General features: G+C 41.7%; 2 protein-coding genes across 2 annotated transcripts in view; both read right to left on the bottom strand.

The window, feature by feature from the left end:
• Positions 1–4,104, bottom strand: part of MYO1F (myosin IF) — a 77,853-nt gene extending 73,749 nt beyond the window's left edge. The window contains exon 1 of the mRNA XM_026698998.2: positions 3,939–4,104. Coding sequence (XP_026554783.2) covers positions 3,939–3,941 — 3 coding nt within the window. The 5' untranslated portion in view covers positions 3,942–4,104. The remainder of the gene's footprint in view (positions 1–3,938) is intronic.
• Positions 4,105–9,443: 5,339 nt separating this feature from the next.
• Positions 9,444–20,337, bottom strand: part of ADAMTS10 (ADAM metallopeptidase with thrombospondin type 1 motif 10) — an 81,035-nt gene continuing 70,141 nt past the window's right edge. Inside the window, exons 22-25 of the mRNA XM_026698996.2 lie at positions 18,992–19,196; positions 14,839–15,015; positions 13,231–13,387; positions 9,444–11,617 (exon numbers count right to left, since the gene is read on the bottom strand). Of these exons, the coding sequence (XP_026554781.2) occupies positions 11,508–11,617; positions 13,231–13,387; positions 14,839–15,015; positions 18,992–19,196 (649 nt within the window). The 3' untranslated portion in view covers positions 9,444–11,507. The remainder of the gene's footprint in view (positions 11,618–13,230; positions 13,388–14,838; positions 15,016–18,991; positions 19,197–20,337) is intronic.

Below are 20,337 nucleotides of genomic sequence, written 5' to 3'. Positions count from 1 at the left end.
GTGGGGGATGGAGACTCGCTCCATATTCCAGAGCAGGAGGTGACTGGGTGGGAGTGAGTGACGTCGAGTTGGCCACGCCCACCTAGTCACACCGGTTGTTAAATTATTGGCTCCCGGTGTTTTCTGTGGGAAGCGGTTCCAAATGGCTCTTTGAGTGTTTAAGGTTGAAGACCCCTGGTCTAGGGTAACAAACTCTTGGGGGAACCTGGAACCCCCACAGAGCACACCCCAGGTGGCAGATTGGGGGGCCTTACTCAGTATAGCTTTATGCTGTAATGGTGGGTTGGAGGGGATTCAAATACCTCCCATGGACCAACAGGCCAGGTGAGTGGCAGCTGGCTCATCAGTATCGACTTGAAGGTGGAGACCACATTGGTGCAGCACACGGTATGGTGGCAACCACTTGTACAGGGTGTGCACAGCGGTGTAGAAAGCAAAGGGAAGACTACTACACTACATATTTTCCCAGGAAAATCATGTTAATGATGGCAAAAACCTAACAATGGCCCCAAGTAAGGGCACTCCTTAAATGGGCCGGGGGTGCTAAGAATCTCTCCGTCCGCTAGAAACATGGTAAACCCAAAACTAAGAACATTGTGGCTTCAAAATCTAAGGGACTAGTTTGAAAAAAAACTCAGCAGCACTTTTTCGTGAGGCTGTTGATAAAAATAGGATCGCCAATATCCAACGATGGATATGGAAGAAGAAGGAGGAGGAGGAAGTTAACGAAAAGAAGGAATAGGGGTGATACGATAGCAGTGTTTCAGTATCTAAGGGATTGCCGCAAAGAAGCCACAACCTATTTTCCAAAGCAACTGAAGGCAGAACAAGAAGCTGCAGGTGGAAACTAGTTAAGGAGAGAACTAAGGAAACATTTCCTGACAGTTAAAACAATTAATCAGTGGAATGGTTTGCCTCCAGATGTTGTGGGTGCTCCATCCCTGGTGATTTTCAAGAAAAGATTGGACAACCAGTTGTCTGAAATAGTATAGGGTCTGCTTGAGCAGCGGCTTGGATTAGAAAACCTCCAAGGTCCCTTCCAATCGGGGTGGGATTCTACCAGTTTGCACCTATTCGCTAGAACCAGTTGTTAACATTCTAAGCAGTTCAGAGAACCGGTTGTTAGAAGAAATTACAGGCCTAATCCTGTAAGGAAGGCAGGAAGGAGACATTCTGGTGTTGCTTACGGAAACTGCCTCTCTATTAACCCTTATTCCATTCTTGGCAGGACTAGACTTCCCATCTCAGGAACTTCTCTGGAGTTTTTTTCCCCTTCTTTGCTGGTACTTTGCTTGTGTGGAGTGACCATTCAAAGTTATAATGGCACTGAAAAAAGTGACATGACCATTTTTCACACTTACGACTGTTGCAGAATCCCCACAGTCATGAAAGGCCAGGCGAGGAGATGCGTGCCTCGAGGTGAGTGATATTGAGTTGGCCACACCCAGCCAATAACATGACCACCAAGCCATGTCCACCCAGTCACATGATCACCAAGCCACGCCTACCACTTAAGCCACGCCCACAGAACCAGTTGTTAAAAATTTTTAATCCCATCCCTGCTTCCAATTCTGTTATTCTGTTATGTCTACCTGAACAACCAACCTTAAAATTATTGAATTGCACCTGTGGGTCAAATTTGGATAATAACATACTAGACACAAAACAGACCAAAAGCAAAAAGGACCTTCCTGAGTGCACTGGGACAGTGAGAATGTTAGGCCTGCAGCCTGCACATTTATCACCTTCTTCTGAGTTTTGACACTGTGGTTTGAAGATCTTCAATAAAGGGAAGGGAAAAAGGAGAACTGTTGGAAGGGGGAGGATGGAGATTGCGAAAGCTGTGCTCTGCCATTTCCCAGGTCAGTTTCGAAAAGACTAAAAGCCAGCAAGGAACCAGCCTCAAGCAATCACATTTCTAAACTAGCAGTGTTGTGTAAGGCATTAAAACATCAAAAAGGCACACCCGTCCTGCTCCAATAAAACTGGCTTGCAGAGCTGGCCTTAAAATGCAGCTCTGTATGAACAACAGATCCAAACATTACTTTTTTCGAATATATATATATATATACATATATTCGAAGCTCACTCACTTACTCACTTGTGGAATGTTTTTGACTTTGCATGTAAGCTTCAGACATCACGTGTGGCATTTCATATGATTTTGTTACTCAATGGATTAAAGGTCTAGTTTTCACCAATGTGAAAAACCTGGGGTTGTGCTATTTCATTACAAAGGGGAGGAGATAATGTGATGGAATTTACTGCCACATAACATTCCTAACTTAACAAATAATAAGAACTTTTTTTAAAAAAAAGTCTGGACAATGAATGTGAAAAAGCTTGGAGACAAAAGAGTAGAAAAAAGAAGAAAAAACTTGAGAAAATCACAAATCATGGGGACCTACAAATAGAAATAGAACGACTGTGGCAAAAGAAAGCGAAGAAACAAGGAACCAACCTCAAAACATCTGAAACACCATTTAACACCATTGGCACTGACAAAATCACCACCAATCAATTGCAAAAGGTAGTTTTATTTGGTGACATCCTGTGATAATACCTTTAATGCCATCAAACTGCAACATCCGCCTAGCTCCGGGTTTTGGAACAACTAAATAGATGGATAAAAATGCCAAATCCAGTCTAAGCATCTAGCTAAATCTGCCACCCATATAGTAAGTAGGTCAGCTACCTCAGTAAGGATTGGATTAATAGGAGAATGCCTGGAAACAATGGAATTCATCCCCCTTGAGTCTGACCTTGAAGTGGTGATGTTCTCAGCAGGTGTGATCAATATCTAACATGGTGGAAGGTTCAAAAAGTGACATTCTGGGAAAAGCTGTACTAGACCAAAGAACATATGAATTTATGGTTGTTTATAGTCCTGTTGATTTAGGATCCCAGCAGTGGCAACATCAGCCTCCTTCACTCTGATGTCCTCCAGTTGTATTGGACTTTTAACATCTTACTCTCCAATTGATTGACTGGAAAAATTTGAGACTCAAATAAAAGGAGATTCTTGGCTGGAAGAAATTCCTGACTGACATTATTAGATACTGTAGGAAGCATCAGGCAAAGAACACCATGGATAGCCATCTCTTGAGTCTTAAGAGTGGTAAAACACAAATCAACATGCCTATGCTTTTAAGACCACCCAGATAACGCACCCACCTACCCCTTATTAAATAATTTATTTCATTTCTAAAGGCTGAAATTTTATGAGATTGATGTCAGAGTTCTTGGATTAGTTAAATAGGGCAGGATTCTAATTTTGGCACCTGGACATCCTATGATAAGAGTCTCCAAAGTCTTATAACATTTAACCATTGTGCAAGAATTGAAGTAATTGAAAAAAAAATCAGGGGATCCATCTCCAAACAGAAACATTTTATTTATTTTATCCACTAAAAGGTATCACAGCATTGAAAAACACATGATCTCAATTGAAAAAAAATATATATCCAGGATAATAAGAATGATTGTCACCAGGAAAAAGGGGGGAAAAAAGTACTTCAAGGCCAGGAGAGGAAATTTCACCCACTATCTCAGATGTATGAAAGCAAAATAATGTTCTAATTCACTCTAAAACTCCCATCCAAAATGAACGTTGTTATTGATTTGGGTGGGATTTTCAAACAGGCCCTTCAAATCTCAGCCTGATATAACTTCCAGCTGGTGTTCAGTAGTCGTGTAGATGTGAAATATTTATTTCAAACATTTACAAGGCTCCCTCAGTATTAAATCTCAATGCATGTGTGTTTTGGGGGGTAATTTTTGCAGGAAGCATGCCCTCTTATCCTCCTCTTCTACTATCCAGATGTGATAGGATATTAATCCTGTTTTTAAGGGGTTTAAAATAGAACGTCAAGATTTCACCGCACGCACTTCTCACCCTCCTGCTCTGCACCCAGGTTTTGGGGTCTGATGGGACTTACCATGGCTTTCTTCCTGTCTGCTCTCCAGCTTGGTGGCCAAGATTAACCTACCACCAAGATGGGCCAATTACCGTCTTGATTCACCAAGTTTTCCCAGAGGACATGGCAGAGTTGCTAGCAAGCGAGCTCTGAGTCCTGCAATAACTCTTTGTACAACTGAAAGAGAGAGAGCGAAATGGAACCACAGTTGCTTCCTCTATTCCACTCCCCCACCAACCCTTTGCTTAATTCCCCTACATTTCCGTATTTTGGGTAAGTAAAAAAAATAAGGTTTGCCCTCGCTTGTCAAAATGAGATTAAGAGGAACACCTCTGCTAAGATCAATCCGGATGTATGAAACAAACCAACACCCTTGTTGTTTTAAAGGTACCATCAGAGAAATGACTCATCAGACATGAAACCTTATCAGCAGTGAGGATGTGCTAAATATCCAGCCCCTCAGAGAATGAGCTATTCTCCGAGAAATGCAGGTGGCTTTACTTAAATTCATCCATTTCAGTAATTTAAATAAATATTTTCCAAATATTTTGGAAGGTCAGCAATTTTCAGTGATAGCAGGGGTGGCAGTGGCAGCTAAAAGCAGTGCATTAAAATATCTGGACATTTCAATGCAATTATTTTGTAATACAGGACTCCTCCCCTCCTCCATGGATTGCATCTATTATTCTCTTGCAAGATTCTGCAATAAAATTAGAACTGGTATTTGTTGTTGTGCTTCTTTTCTGGACTACCTATAGGGGCAAGCATCAACCTTGCAAGCCTGAAAGTTTTTCTTGCCCCCTTCTTTGTTCTTTGGAAAATGAGGGAGATCCCTTCTGAACTGCTTCTTACACCTCCCACCTTGGTGGGAATTCAGTTGTTTTTTTACTAATGGTTCTGTGGGTGTGGCTTGGTGGGTGTGGCTTGGTGGGCGGGGCAGGGGAAGGATACTGTAAAATCTCCATTCCCTCTCCACTCCTGGGGGAAGGTTACTGCAAAATCCCATTCCCTCCATGCCCCACTAACCTGCTTTCCAGCTCTGTTCTCCTGTGAAGGGCAACAAAAGAAGACCCAGCTGATCAGCTGGGACTCGGGAGGCAGCGAGGCCAGTCAGAGATGGCATTTGCCACTTCTCTGAACTACTCAAAATTTCCGCTACTGGTTCTCCAGAACTGATCAGAACCTGCTGAACACCACCTCTGCTTCCCTTCCTAAAGTACCTTTTATGTGATAGTTGTCCAGGTCTGGCTTTACCTCCTATCTCCCAAGGCTATTTGCACATACCCCTATAGGTTCTAACTCTGTTGTCTCAAGGAAAAAACAAAAACACATTATATCAAGACGTTGTGCCAGCGGTCCCCAATCTTTATGGCTTGGCAGCCCATTGGGGAGGTAAGAGGGCAACCAACCCCGCTGCTTGTGCAATTTGAGTTGCACGCACACGCATGGTCGCACGGTTCACGCAGCCTAGTTCCAAATGGGCTACAGCCTGGTAAGTGGGCTGTGGCCCAGGGGTTGCCACCCTTCAATCAACTATCATAACTTTTTATATCTTTTGTCTGGGCTACTTATTTTCAGTTTTTCCAATTAGCTTGATTCTAGGCTACATAATAATGATCTCTTTGTGGATGTGTTCCAGAGCTGCACACGATTTCATATTCATCCAGGTAGAGTGCCAATGGGGGAATGTCAGCATCTGCAAGAGGATGGGGAGTCGAACACCTCTTTCCAAATCAGCAAAATATTTACAGATCGTCTCTGATTTATGACCTCAATTGAGCCCAATATTTATATTGGTAAACAAGACAGCTATGTGAATTTTCTCCCCATTTTATGACCTTTCCTGCCACGTTTATAAAGTAAATCACCACATTCCTGACGGATTTTGCTCATCAGAAAGTTGCACAAACAGATCACACGGCCCCAGGATACCGAAACGGTCATAAATATGAGCCGGGTGCCAAGCACCTGAATTTTGATCATGTGACTTTGGAGATACTCCAACAGTCGTAAGTGTGAAAAATGGTCATAACTCACTTTTTCCATTGCTGTTGTAACTTTGAGCGGTCATTAAACGAATGGTTTTAAGTATGAACCTGTTGCCAAGCATCTGAATGTTGATCACATGAATGTGGGATGCTCCAAAGGTCATAACTCTGAATAATGGTTGTAAGTCACATAAGACTCTTCCCATCCTGCTCACAATCTTTGTGAACTGTTGCCTTCTGGCAAAAGATACAGAACAATTAAAACTCGGACCACACATTTTCTGAATAGTTTCTATCCAGAGCTATAACTGCACTTAACAATGAACTTAACGACCACCATCAGTGAGCTGTTGGACAGTATTACTTGGTCTGTTGTGTGGATGCTTGTGTGTTTTTAGGAGGCGGGGAATTTTGGTGGGTGGCGAGGTGTTTGGGGATTGTCATGTGTGTGTCATGGGTGGGATTCAACCGGTGTTACTACCGGTTCGGTGATTATGTTTTGTGTGCGTATGCGTGCTGTGCACGCGTGTAAACAAACCTTAAGCTGTGCTGAAAACTGAAAAACGCTGCGCGCAGGTGCACAACATTTGAAAAAGCCTCTTTTTTTCCTGCTTTTTCAACCTCAGCTGAGCCGCGCAAAGCAACTGAGATTGAAAAAGCAGGAAATAAACGACAGGTAAGAGCCCGGGTGGGCAGGTGGGCCAAACAGCAGCAAACACAGAATTGGTTCTGTCTGCTGCTCTTCAGAGCTACCGGTTCTATAGAGCTGGGCAGAACCAGTAGCATCCCACCCCTGGTGTGTGTGCATGTTGAGTCTGGTCTCTGGGTGTTATGTGAATTTTGTTGTATGGGTTATCCTGTGTATATATCTACGATGACAATAAAGAATTCAATTCAATTCAATTCAATGCTGTTGTAACTCTGAATGATCACTCAATCAACTGCTATAAGTCGAGGAGTCCCTGTACTAACTTAACAAACTGCTGTGATTCACTTAACAATGTGGCAAGAAATGGGGCAAAACCCACTTAACAAATGTCTCACTTAGCAACAAAATATTTAGGCTCAATTGTGGTCATAAGTCGAGGCTCACTTCACCTTGGAAACACAGATCTTTTCTACATACAATTGCTGTTATCAGAGTACGATCATTTCTTTGAATGTAGCTAAATTTCGGTATATTCCCTGTGAAGTTAGGCATTTTGACTGTCCAATGACCACTAATGGTAATGTATTATCTTGCCTTTTAAATTTTTTAAAAATGTTTCTTATGTGTAATGCTGGTCTGTGACTATAATAAAAATTATTTATCATTATTATTACAAGAGGGTGGGTACAGCACTGTCATCCAAACCCCACCCCATTTTGTACATGTATGTGATGTCAAAACATGGATAAAAGAGGAGGAGCTTGAATGACAATGTCTTGCCCGCCATGTTGGAGATTTTTACCTCTGTCTGGATGTTTAACCCTATACTTTTTTTACTGAAATTCATCTGATAGTTGCTTTGACCCTTCAACCTTAATCCAGCATCTAAAAAATTTATTTTAATCCTACAGCTTAATATTAAGTGAAGTTTCCCAAATCTGCTCTTTTCTGTTCTGGAAATTGTAGTGTTTGTGTTTTCCACAGCTGCATGAAGGGACTGATTCATAAAAGTCATTATGGATGGGCAGTTCTAGAGATCAGAATTCAAAAATAAGCAAATAAACTCGAACTTGGGCTGGTAGGTAGTTCCTTTATTATAAAACTCATGCTGTAATTTCTCTCTCTGTCTTTCAGATGCTTTCCTCTTGGAAATAAGATTTTAAACAATTTCTATAATCATTATAATAATACATCTGTGTATATTTATATATGAAATTATACATTAAAAAAAAACCCTTACATTGCAAGCATCAGAATTCCTTATCTGAGCAGCAGTAAAATCACAAACATCATTTAAAACATCACTTGTAAGTCAATTAGAATGATTACAAGTAATCCTCACTTAGTGACTCTAACTGGGAATGGCAGTAACACTGCTAAGTGCTGGGGTGACTACGTGAAATTTCACGTGGCTGCTCCAGAGTTATGTCATTTTTGTTTCCATCATCAAGCAAATCACTATTGTTAAGTGAGACATCACATGAATACAACTTGCAATTTTACTTCCATGCTTCCAATTAATTCTTGTCTGAAGTCACAAATGGGAATCACATAACCCAGGGGTAAGGTGGGTACAATGACTATACATGTGAGGATTAGGGCCAAGCTGGAGGTTTTTTTTTTCCAGTGGTTGTAACTTCAACCAGATACTAAACAAGGGAGTCAGCAAGCAAAGGCTACCTGTATATTGAGAGAAAGATCTTTGCTTGTACAGGAATGACCTGAGAACAGGAAGTTACCTCATATTTTCTTATCGCACTACAGTCCCAAGCTGAATATTTAAGGATTTGTCCTCAGGCGAGTTAACAAGTACTGAAAAGTCAAATGGTTTCTTTTATAACCTTTGAAAATATTTTCATGTATATGAATATGCCATTCTATCTATTTCTAGTCAAATGCTGGTTATCATCAATCTAACATTTGAACTGGATCCAGATTTTTTGTTTTTGTTTTAACTCAGGTGAAATGTCAAGGGGAGACTAAAATAAATAGCACAAAATGAGTGAAATGCCACACGATCCTCGCACAATAAACCACTTTCCTCAACTTATCTGGGAGGCACTAACTCAGGGCCATTCATTATGCTAATTCTCAGGGTTAGGGGAGTTTGACTTCAACACAAAGACTAGAGACCCATTTAAGGGTTGTTTTCATTAGATTATAAGCAGGTGAATGTTTATAGACCCCCTGGAGTCCTTTCCATGGATGATACAGGTAGGAGCAAGGAAACCAGCTTTGTTATATACCTTTGCTGCACTTTGATCTGAATCCTTCTCTTTAATTTTAGCTCACCTGGAAGCATTTCTAAAACAGTGGATAAAGCAGCTTTCTGTTTCTGTATCTTTCCTCTTAGAATACAGGTAGTCCTTGATTCATGACCTTGATTGGGACCAGAGTTTCCATGATAAGTGATGCAGTTGCTAAGTGAGTTGTGCCCAATTTTACATTTTTTGTGAAGTGAATCTGGTTTTCCCCATTGCTTGTCGGAAGCTGGCTGGGAAAGTTTGCAAACAGAGATCAAGTGATCCTGGGACACTGCAACCATCATAAATATACGCCAGTTGCCAAGAGACCAAAGTTTGATCCTGTGATGTGGTGACACTGCAATAGTCATAAGTGCAAGGACCTACCTGTACATCATGAAAGCAGGATAGAATCCCCTGCAGCAGAATCAATACTATAGGACGGGCTTACCATCTTTAAAATATGTAATCTAATAAATACTCATTATTATCCAAAGAGTTTTGCCCCTAAGACCGTTCAATACAAAGTCAAGAGTTATAAATGTGCAAATGTATGCATTGATAAAACATTGTGCACACACACACAAACACATTTGCACACACGCAGCCCCAGTCATGATTAGAGATGGAAAAGAAACTCAAGAAATAAATCCCAGTTGTAAAAATTGTATTTTTCTGAGCCATGAAGCTTGTTGATCGTAGTAGATACTGAAAAATATTTCATACAAAAGGCATCACTGGAAAGTAATATAGAAAAATGCAATATGGGGAAATTGCTTGCAAAACTATATACTTTATATATTTGCAAACAAATGTGGATGTTCAAAGAAATTTAACAAATGTTAGTGTATTTAAAAAAAACAAACCTCAAAATTGTTTGGAAGTGTAAAGTTTACAAATAAAAAAGTAGAGAAAATGAGTCAAATAAAATTGATCGAATTACAAAATTGAGCATCAGAGAAACTGAAAATTACAGTCTATTTTGATTTTGTCTTTTATATCCTAGCAATATATAATTATCTGCATGTATACAGTTTTAAAAAATGAAGATTGCTGCTCTATGTATGTCATGATTCTGTTTGTGTAGTATTTTGAAATGCTACAGTGGATTGGCAAAACACTACACAAACATAATCAAAATAGTGTCACATGACATTGTATCATTTTTTTAAAAAAAAGCATTTTATTTTATGTCCATATATAGTAGGAAGATAGATAATATGGAGGAACGGTGAATGAATGAAAGCATTTGAAACTATGGTTTATACATGGATTTCTTTTTTTAAAATTGGAAATTAAATTGCATGTGACTCAGAATTCTATTTGAGCAGTATTTGCCTTGAACATTTTTCAACTAATAAAACAAATTAAACATACAGGGCTTTCATACATACATACTCCATGTCACATAAAGAAGTCATTCCTGCAATTAAAACAAAATAAAAAACCATGGATAACAATATTACATCTGAATCAGTGATAAATTTTCTGTGGCAGAATAAAAATAAGCTAAAGTGATATTATTACATTGAAATCATAGCACCAATTTTTGTTACTCTCAGTTGAAAAGCTGGGGATTAAAGTGGGTGATAAAGGGATGGAAAAATCATAACAAATATCATTGAAACGTGCACCTTAAAAATAATTCTAAATTTGGCACAGATTCAAGGTGTTAGCAAAGAAATTAAAAAAACAGATAAACAAATAGGATCTTCCTTTCCCCATATATGTATTTTGGCTGCTAACATTCACTTTGTGATAATAAAAGATTGTGACTGAATTTTTTTATATTTGAAAAAAAAAATACTAGAATTCCTCAAACATGATCCAAATGCATGTAAGAATATTCAGAAAACAGAATAACAGAGTTGGAGGTCATTCATTTCTCTTTTCCCTTCTTTTAGAAAACTAAAACCACAGCAAACTCACAAACCAAGTGAGTTTTATGGAATTTCTTGTGTTATGTCCAAGAAAAAAAAAAAATCAATGATTTTTCAACCTTGGGAACTTTAAGGTGTGTGGACTTCAACTCCCAAAATTCTTCAGCCAGCCATGCCAGCCAACCCAAATACTGGGATTGCATACTAGCTAGAGAATTCTGGGAGTTGAAGTTCATGCATCTTAAAGTTCCCAAGGTAGAGGAACACTTTGCTCTACCATTTGATAGCAGGCTTGTGATTCCATCCACTTCTCTCTTCATATCTTTTATCTACCTTATTCTGTAACCCTGCCAAAGCACTGCTTTTGGGGTCAAGATCTAAAACATGTAGATGGGGTGCTGGTAACTCGAATCTCCTTCCCTGTTGGGCAGTGGGGGATTATCGCTGTGATAGTGCAGTCGGCCAGCAATCATGGTACCCAGCTGTGTAATAAAATAAATACAAATGTTTAGCATTTCAAGTAATGCGCTTAAATGTGCTTCCCATCCATTCGGTCTCCCTCCTGCCTCTGTGTAGTACTTCCTAGCCTGATATGCCACTGTCTGCCTCAGTGCGCATTTCAGCAGTGGTTTAATAGCGGTACTTAACCAATGGGGAAGATAAGAGATTTTCTTTGGTTTCTGGGAGCACCAAAGCCTACGGTGCTGGCTTTTTCACTGATGATCTCGGGGGGAAAGAGCAGGTGGAGATGGGGAAATGGTGCAGCTGTCTCTCTTCCCCTCCTGGACCTTTTCCAGTTTTCCTGCAGTTCTAAATGGACACGAATGCGTTTAATGGCCCTGGCAGGTTTTGCAACACATCTGTCGGAAGTATGAACGACTACAGAACTTAGCTTTCAACACCAAAGGGCAATAGGCAACCTTGTTGACGTCTTTGCATTCTGGAGAAGAAGAGGGAGAGAAGGAAAGAAAGGGAGGGAGAGAGGGAGAGAGAGAAGGAGAGGGAGACAGAGAGAGAGAGACAGAGACAGAGAGAGAGAGAAAGAGAGGGGGAGAGAGAGAGAGAATTAATCATTCTGATAGAATATCTGTAGCTTGGGGTTGAACTGTGGCATTCTTGCTACTTTCTGTGGTCATTTGCTTGCAGGTATTTTATTACCCAACAAGCTAATATCATCACTGTGACTGAGAGCAGGAATTGCTGTCTCTTTATATAGGTAGTTGGATAATTTTCCTCAATAAATGAGCAAGTATAATGTTTCTTTTTGTTTAATTGGGTCCTTTTTCTAGTTTTGGGACTTGGTTAGAAAACAGAACACGTTTTGGTTAATATTTATGCAGAAATATTGTAAATTCAAACCATTTCGCAAACTTTTTTTAGCACCACTGCAGTTGCTTGCTCTGCCAGCTGTGGTGGGCTAAGGTTTCCCTCCTTGGTGGTTCCTTGTTTAGAGGATTGTTTTCTGCCTGATTGTTTGTCTGATGTTCTAGTCTTTTATCTGATAGAGATACAGCCCGTTTATACACCATTCAAAAGAAATATGAAAAAGTCTACAAAGGAAATGAAAAGAATACAGTACAACTCCTCCAGCAGTCAACGTTCAGATAAGCAGAGATTAACAGCAAACAAACAATAAGGAAGAAGGCGATACTCTCATCAAGGAACCACCAAGGAGGAAACCACAGCCCAACAAAACTGCAGGGAAAGCTACAATATGTAGAGGCAGCAAATTCCACAATCCATCATACTGATGATGTTACCTAGTTGAGTAATGAAACGTCTGCAAATAAACCACCAAACTCCAATAGCATCAAGAACGCCACAAAACTAATCATTTATCCATATAACATGCTACACTATAGCTTAAGCATAGCTTGGTGACCAAGCCATAAGGGCAAAGTTCAGATAGAATGCTAAATCGTAGATCGAGGATGAACCATCTGTGGTCCTCCAATGGTCTTTTATTACCAGCATCTAGATGCTTCTGATGTCACTTATAAGATGCTACTTGTATTACTTGAAACTCTGCGCCTCAGAAAATGAACAAAAAATATTCTAAACTCTCCTTTTTCAGATATCATGTCACCCACCGCCATCCCCTGCAGCCCTTAAATGCTGGGGTAAAATACCTCAACAACTAAAGTAGGGATGTCTAACCTGGGCCATTTAAAGACTTATGGACTTGAACTCCTAGAATACCCCACCCAGCAATGCTGGTTGGGGAATTCTGGGAGTTGAAGTCCACACTTCTTCAAGTTGCCAAGATTGAATTAAAGTCTACTTTTAGTATGCAAAAAATCCCCTCATGCCACTGTAATGTTCTGTGGTAAAAAATCAACATGGCTGGGCTTTTGTGAACTGCACAGCAGGTTTTCTATTACATGTTCCATTGGCCAAAAGTACCCCAGGCCAAACTCACATTTGGCAGTCTATGGTTTCAGGCTTCTGGGCCATGTTGCAGTCCAGAATCCAAACAATAGGTTTGAGTCATTCAGCCATTTCAAAGGGTTAATTTCTTTGCTCAGCTTGCAAATCATTCCATGCTATGGGTACCTTCAGGGTTTTCTATCAGTCCAGAATCACATTTGCTTTCACACTGTTGCATGGCCGAGGGTTTTAGGGCTTCTACACATTCACCAGATGGTTGTCCTGTGTAGGTCACGCACTGGACGGAACGCCTCTGCTGCCCAAAACTGCACTGCCCAGAGCACTGCGGGAAAGAGTAAGGCAGATGCAGAAATTGGGCTAAATCAAGAGAGCAGATCTATTATTTTGAGTTTGGAGCACTGCCCCCCTTCAGTCTTTTGCTGGGTCTTGAGCAGTGTTTCTCGACCTTTGCAATTTTAAAATGTGGAATCTATGGTGATTCTCAGTCATCCGGGACATGATTGTCTCAAAGATGCTTTTTTTTTTTTTTCCAAAAGGCAACTGGAATATGTTTTTTCCTTAAGGAAGAAGAAGACATTTCGCTTCTCATCCGAGAAGCTTCATCAGTTCTGACTGGATGGTGGTGTCAGCTTTGGAAGCCACATTGACACCAGACGCTTCCACACTGCCACATCCTTGAGCTTGGGAAAATGGAAGGGGGAGAATTTCTTGGAGTGTATGTGGTTAGACATAATAGCATTCTTCTTCTAAGTCAAGGTCATGTTATTTCTGCACCTAGGTGAGAGGACGTCTCAAGTTGGGATGGATGGTGATTGGGGCATGTGATGAGATGATGGGTGCAGGGGCTGGATTTGTATTTTTTAAAAGTTTATTACAAGGAAACCCAGAACTTTCAGATTCGGGATTTCCCAGATGTGCCAGTTTACTATCCAAATAAAACAGAACTTTTGAGATGTTTGTCTCGGAGTTATTGTTTGGAGTGGAGGTTTCCTGGAACGCTGACAGGTGGAGGGTGGAGTGGAAGAATTAGTTCTGGACTAATTCAGTTTCTTTTGGAAAAAAATGGACCTCAAAGGATTTCATCTTGGATTAAAACCAATCAGTATGGCAGATCAGCTTTAGATCCTGGAGTCTTTTAACACTTTCGTCACCATCCTCTCCTTGGCCCTTCTGATTCAAACATTATTAAGAGAGGTTGCATTCAGCAGGTTTTGATCAGTTCTGGAGAACCGGTAGCGGAAATTTTGAGTAGTTCGGAGAACTGGCAAATCCCACCTCTGACTGGCCCCGCCCTCATCTATTCTCTGCCTCCCGAGTCCCAGCTGATTGGCTGGGTCTTCTTTGGTTGCCCTGCCCAGGAGAATGGAGCTGGAAAGCAGATTAGTGGGGTGGGGAGGGAATGGGGATTTTGCAGTATCCTTCCCCTGCCACGCCCACCAAGCCACGCCCCCAGAACCGGTAGTAAAAATATTTGAATCTCACCACTGATTATTAATCTCTGAATGCGTCAAAGGATGATTTGGTGAACTTGCTTTGACTTGTTCCCCTAGAAACATAACTATTCTTCAGTTACTTTGTGGGGAAAAAAAACAGACCTCAAAAGGATTTTATCTTGGATTAAAACCAATCAGTATGGCAGATCAGCTTTCAATAGCTTCTTCTCTCTGGCTTTCTGGCCTTTGGATTCAGTGCCCCCAGCATGCAGTGCTGTGCCTCTTGAACAATTATTGACTAGCGCTTTAAAACTGTAGGAGAAAAAGAAACTTTGTGTACCTCTCCCCATTCGCCAGTGACCCACCGCGGGGGCGGACAGCGCCGAAGGCTGCACCTTATGGTGTTTGGGGGTCTGGAGCTCTCGCGACACTGGGAGGTAGACAGTGTGGCACGATGGTCGCCACTTTTGCAAAGGACAACGCGATGACGGAAACCAGGCCCACAATTCGGAGTGCACTACAAGGAAGGAAAAAGTTGGGATTCACTTATTGGTTGCGATTTATTGCAATTCCCATGCTGTTTGACAGCCTCTGGGGTAGTAGAAAATAAACCGGTGAAATCATCTCGGGTGTGGATGTTGTGACTTTGCCGTGAGCTTGGCAGAAAGTTCAATGTATTTTTTTTTTTTGGTTTCCCGTTGCAGCCAGCAAAATTATTTTATAACACAAACAGTGGTAAGTCATGAACCTAACATCTGGTACACATGGCGCTTGAGGATATCTCAGAGGCTTCCCAGAAGTTATTTATTGTTTATTCATTAGATTTATAGCTTGTGTTTCTTCCAAGACCTCAGAGTAATGTACAATATTCTCCCCCTTGCGACAACCCTCTGAGAGAATTTGGGCTGGGAGAAAGAAGGCATACCGGAAAGAACTTTATGGTTGAGGATGGACTTGATCATGGGTCAACCCAGTCTTGGTCCAATTCCTTATGTCAGCAATTCTCAACCTTTTCTTCATTACGGACTCCCTTTAAATACCTTGGATATTGGATTTGGACTATGGACATGGACCCCCAAGACTTAACTTCAGGGTTTAAACCATAACGTTTCTTCTGTCAGGATTCCCGCAGTTACCCCCATTTAAATCATGAGCCAAACTTAAAACTTAAAAAGGATTTATTGGGAGTTAACATGCTGGCACTGCCTGGGTGTAGCTGACTCTGAGACACATAATTCATTGTCACCCTTGACCCTGTATTTTCCCCCACCCCCTGGGTGTATCATAATTCATATTCTCCAGTGGGACACATCCATAGCCAAGAGTTATCAATCGTGCTCTCCAGTTAGAATTTTGTGTGGCAGAAACTTTGGTCCCCTAGTTACTATCTTTGAAAACATGTACGGAATGCAGTTTCGGGTTTGCAAGCTGCTATACTGTTCCCCCTTCCTTTTCTGTCGGCAACTCTAAAAGAAATATTTTATGAGTTGACATCTTCAAGCTTTCATGGACCCCCTGTGGTGACACCGCACCCCTCCCAGGGGTCTGTGGACCAGTTTGAGAACCACAGTTTTATATACATCATCTGCTTCAATCTCGAGCGCTTTAGCTATTTACTGGGGTTATGGATGGTAACCATGGTGTGTGACATTTTGCACAACTAATTATTGCAAGCCATACCTGAGATGAATAGATCTCAGTAGCCTGGCTTCTTCTCATCCTAACCACTGTAGTGTGCTAGATAGAGCTATCCTTGAAATATGCAAACAAGACCAGTGTTTCTCAGTCTTAACATTTTAAGTATGTTGGCTGGAGAAATGAGTTGGTCCACATATCTTAAAGTTGCTAAGGTTAAGAAACATGGAACAGTTAGCCACTACAAGGTATAGATATGTTATCGTATTTCCCTGAAAATAAGACCCGGTCTTATTTTCTTTGGGGCTCTGAAATAAGCACTAGGACTTATTTTGGGGGGAAGTCTTATTTCTTGAGTGCCACTGCCACAAGGTAGGGGGTGGAGTTGTTCCACATGCCCTTCACCAGCTTACCTCGGGGCTCCAGCAGCCAGGCCATCCATGCCCCGACACCTGCCTTGGGGCAGCTACTGGGGTGTGGATGGCCTGGTTCCGGGGACACTGAGGTAAGACGGTGTGGGACATGTGGGGAAACTCCACCTCACCTCACCTCGTGTCGGTGGCACTGCAAGCAGTCAGACGGAATGGGTGGCTGGCTGGCTGCACAGGTGCTTAAGTAGGCGTTATTTGGGGGGGGGGATAGGACTTATATTGGGTGCAAATGCAGATACATGCTAGGTCTTTATTTTCAGGATAGGTCTTATTTTGGGGGCAACACGGTATATGCCTGGTACAAGTAGTCCTTGACTTACAACTATTTATTTATCAACTGCCTGAAGTTACAACAGCACTGAGAAAAGTGACATGATCAGTCTCTGCATGTATGACCAGCGTTTCCCATGGTCCCACAATCAAAATTTGGGCACTTGGCAACCAACATAATTTTACAACAATTGTGTATCCCAGGATCATGTCATCACTATTTGCAATCTTCCCAGTCGGCTTCTGAAAAGCAAAGTCAACGCGGGAAGCCAGATTAACTAAATAACTGCAGTGATTCACTTTAGAACCATAGCCAAAAAGGTTGTAAAATCAGGCACATCTCACTTAATAACTGCCTTACTTAGCACTGGAAATTTTGGTTCCAATTGTGGCCATATGTTGAGGACTACCTGTACTGGAATTCTCTCCTGGTTATCAATTAGGGGACAAAACTTAAGGGGACAATGTTGACTTTTAAAGTCCTAAAGTGCTTAGGAGAGAGAATTCTCTTGTCATGAACCTGTTCAACTTAAGATTTGCAAGGGAGGCTTTTCTGAAGATGTCCTGCTCTCAAAGAACCCTCTTTCTGGCACACACGAGAGGGGATTCTGCACTGCTCCCAAACTGTAATACGGGGGTCCCCGACCCCAGTTTGTGGGGGCCGGTACTGGTTCAAGGCATGCCAGAAACCAGTCCATGCGAACAAGCAAAGCCCCACCTGTGGGATGCAAGCAGCACACGAAACCATGCCCCTTCTGGTCCACGGAAAAACCTCTCTCCACGGAACCGGTCCCTGGTGCCCAAAAGGTTGGGGGCCGCTGGCGTAACATTCCCTTAGGAAAAGCCAGGTAGCCCTTGACTTATAACAATTGAGCCCAAAGTTTCTGCTGCTAAGCAAGACAGTTATTATCATACCCTTGGTAAAGTCGGACTCTGAGGGAGAGGAGGAACAGCCAACAGGGAGTGGAGGTGTGGCTCTGGAGGTTGTGAAGAAGGCTGGGGAAGGGCAGAGGCCGGCTGGGCAGTCAGAGGAAGAATCAGGCCCAACCCCTCTGTATCCTGGACACACAGGGAGGAACGGAGAAGGAAACAACTTGGCTTACGAGAGAGGAAGCGGCCATGATCCCCCTCATTGGTCGCAGCTGGGGAGAATAGTATATAAGAGAGACGGTTAAAACATAGCGTTGCCAGAAGCAAAGCGTGTTTTATTTTGGGCTGAAGTTATCTTGGCTGGCGTCCTTCCAACAGACTGTGCCTTGTTATCTCCTTTAATTTGGTAATTACTTATCCTGTTCTGTTGTGGAAAGTTCATCATTGTAGTTTGTTTGGTTTTTTATTTCACCTCTATCTGCTCATTAAGTTTGGACTGTATTGCTTTCTTTTGAAGACTATTTTTGAATAAGTTTTAACTCCAACTGAGAATTATTTAACAGTGGGGCCAAGTTGGAGGCATTAAAGGACATTTATTTATGTTTTGGATTTTGTTACATTTGTGTTACACTCTCGGTCATCACAGTTATTAAGTGAGCTGAACCCCATTTTACAACCCATTTTTTGCCACAGTGGTTAAGCGAATCACTGCAGTTGTTAAGTGAATCATTTGGTTGTTAAGCAAATCCGGTTTCTCCCATTGACTTTGCTTGACAGAAGCTGGCTGGGAAAGTTACAAACAGTGATCAGATGACCTTGCGACAGTGCAATTGTCAGAAATACACCCATCGCCTGGTACCCAAATTTTGGTCATGTGGCCATGTGGATGCTGCAACACTCATAAGTGTGAAAAATGGTCATGTTACTTTTTTCAGTGCTGTTGTATCTTTGGTCATAAACAAATGGTTGTAATTTGAGGACTATCTGTATTTAACTCCATAACGGTACATTTCCTGTGTATTGGTTATTTCTGAAGATACATCCTTTATTCCAGGCTTTTGTTACTTCACTTAGTATTAATAGCATTCAGGTTATTTTTCTCTTTTATGTTCTACTTTTTACTTCTGTAAGCTGCTTGTTGAGTAGAAAGGTGGAGAATAAATTAATTGGTTGACAAATTGACTGACTGATGAATGAATGAATGAATGAATGAATGAATGAATGAATGACAGACAGAATAAAATTGGAAGGTGCCAGACTGAGAAGGCCCGAAGAGAAGCTCATTACCTCAGACCAGTCAAGGGTTACCCATTCTGGAGGACAGGTGTGATTATTACAGGATTCCAGCACATGAGGCCGTGGCAAGTTGCAAGAGGAATCATCCAGAGTTTTCTCATCTGTGGTGGAGATTTTGCGCTGACAGATCACGCTTCGGCTCCGCACTCCCTGATTGCAGCTGCGGCTGCATTCGGACCAGTTCCCGATCACCCAACTAGTTGAGATGGGAAACAGAAAGCAAAATAAGGGCATGGCTAAAATTAATCCTGCCTAAATTTGAAACTTGTCGGTCTTGTTGCCATTCCACTCTTGATAATGTAATTGTTCTGACCAAGGCTAACTGAGATACTAACAAACACACCTTAATCCCCTAACCCTTTTTTCTTTATTTCAACAGCTGTGAATTTTAGTCATTCACAGCCTGTAATGACTCTCAAACTGTTTGTCAATAGTCCCATGGAAGTCTGCCAAAGTCCTTCAGGATAAGTCTGATAAGCACGCACCTTTATCTTCCTTGAAATGCTGCCAACGACTACATGTCCAATTAGTTATACAAGACCGAAATGGAACACAAATTCAACACCAAGCATCAGGTTTCAAACCGACCAGTAAGAACAAAGTTGCTTCCTGCAAAGGTTCATGTCCCTTTGCTTCTCCTTTATGTCTTATGGGAGAGCCAATCACCTCCAAGCCTTACTCCTGAGTCGCCCCCTTTGTCTTAATTGTTCTTGCCTTCTGGCAGCTCTGCACACACGTGCACTGTTCTGCACACACAAGCTCCCCTTGTCCTTCTGCCTCGCTGCTGTCAGATTCTGGAGGCTCTGGAGTCAGCACATAACTCCAAGATGGCCCTGGCCCCATCTCTGTATCGGATGCAGAACTCTTGTCCAAGTCCTCCCCAGACTCCTGGACTGGTCCATGTTCCTCCCCATTGTCTGACTCTGCTGCCATCTCTGCAGGCTGCCGGCGGATCACAACAGTAATGGGAGATAGTGTGTGATGGGCACTCCAAAAATTGATCTGATCAACTATCTCCCACAGTCTTAAATTTAGCTCATTTAACAAAGCTCATTTAATCTTTATTTAATTTCCCTGACTACCTGAGGTAATGGATTCTGCTCACTGTGAGGGTACATAACACATCCTTGCCTTGAGGTGCACTCAGTACAGGTAGTCTTCTACTTATGACAACTGAGCCCAAAATTTCTGTTGCTAAGTGAGAAAATTGCTACATGAGTTTTGCTCCATTTTATGATCTTTCTTGCCACGGTAGTTAAGTGAATCACAACAGTTGTTAAGTTATTAACATGGCTGTTAAGTGAATCTGGCTTCCCTATTGACTGTGCTCGTTGGAA

This window comes from Pseudonaja textilis, chromosome 1 (assembly GCF_049901715.1).
Source record: "Pseudonaja textilis isolate UNSWEBS1 chromosome 1, rPseTex1.2, whole genome shotgun sequence".
Lineage (NCBI taxonomy): Eukaryota > Metazoa > Chordata > Lepidosauria > Squamata > Elapidae > Pseudonaja > Pseudonaja textilis.
This window is presented reverse-complemented; position numbering and strand designations above follow the sequence as displayed.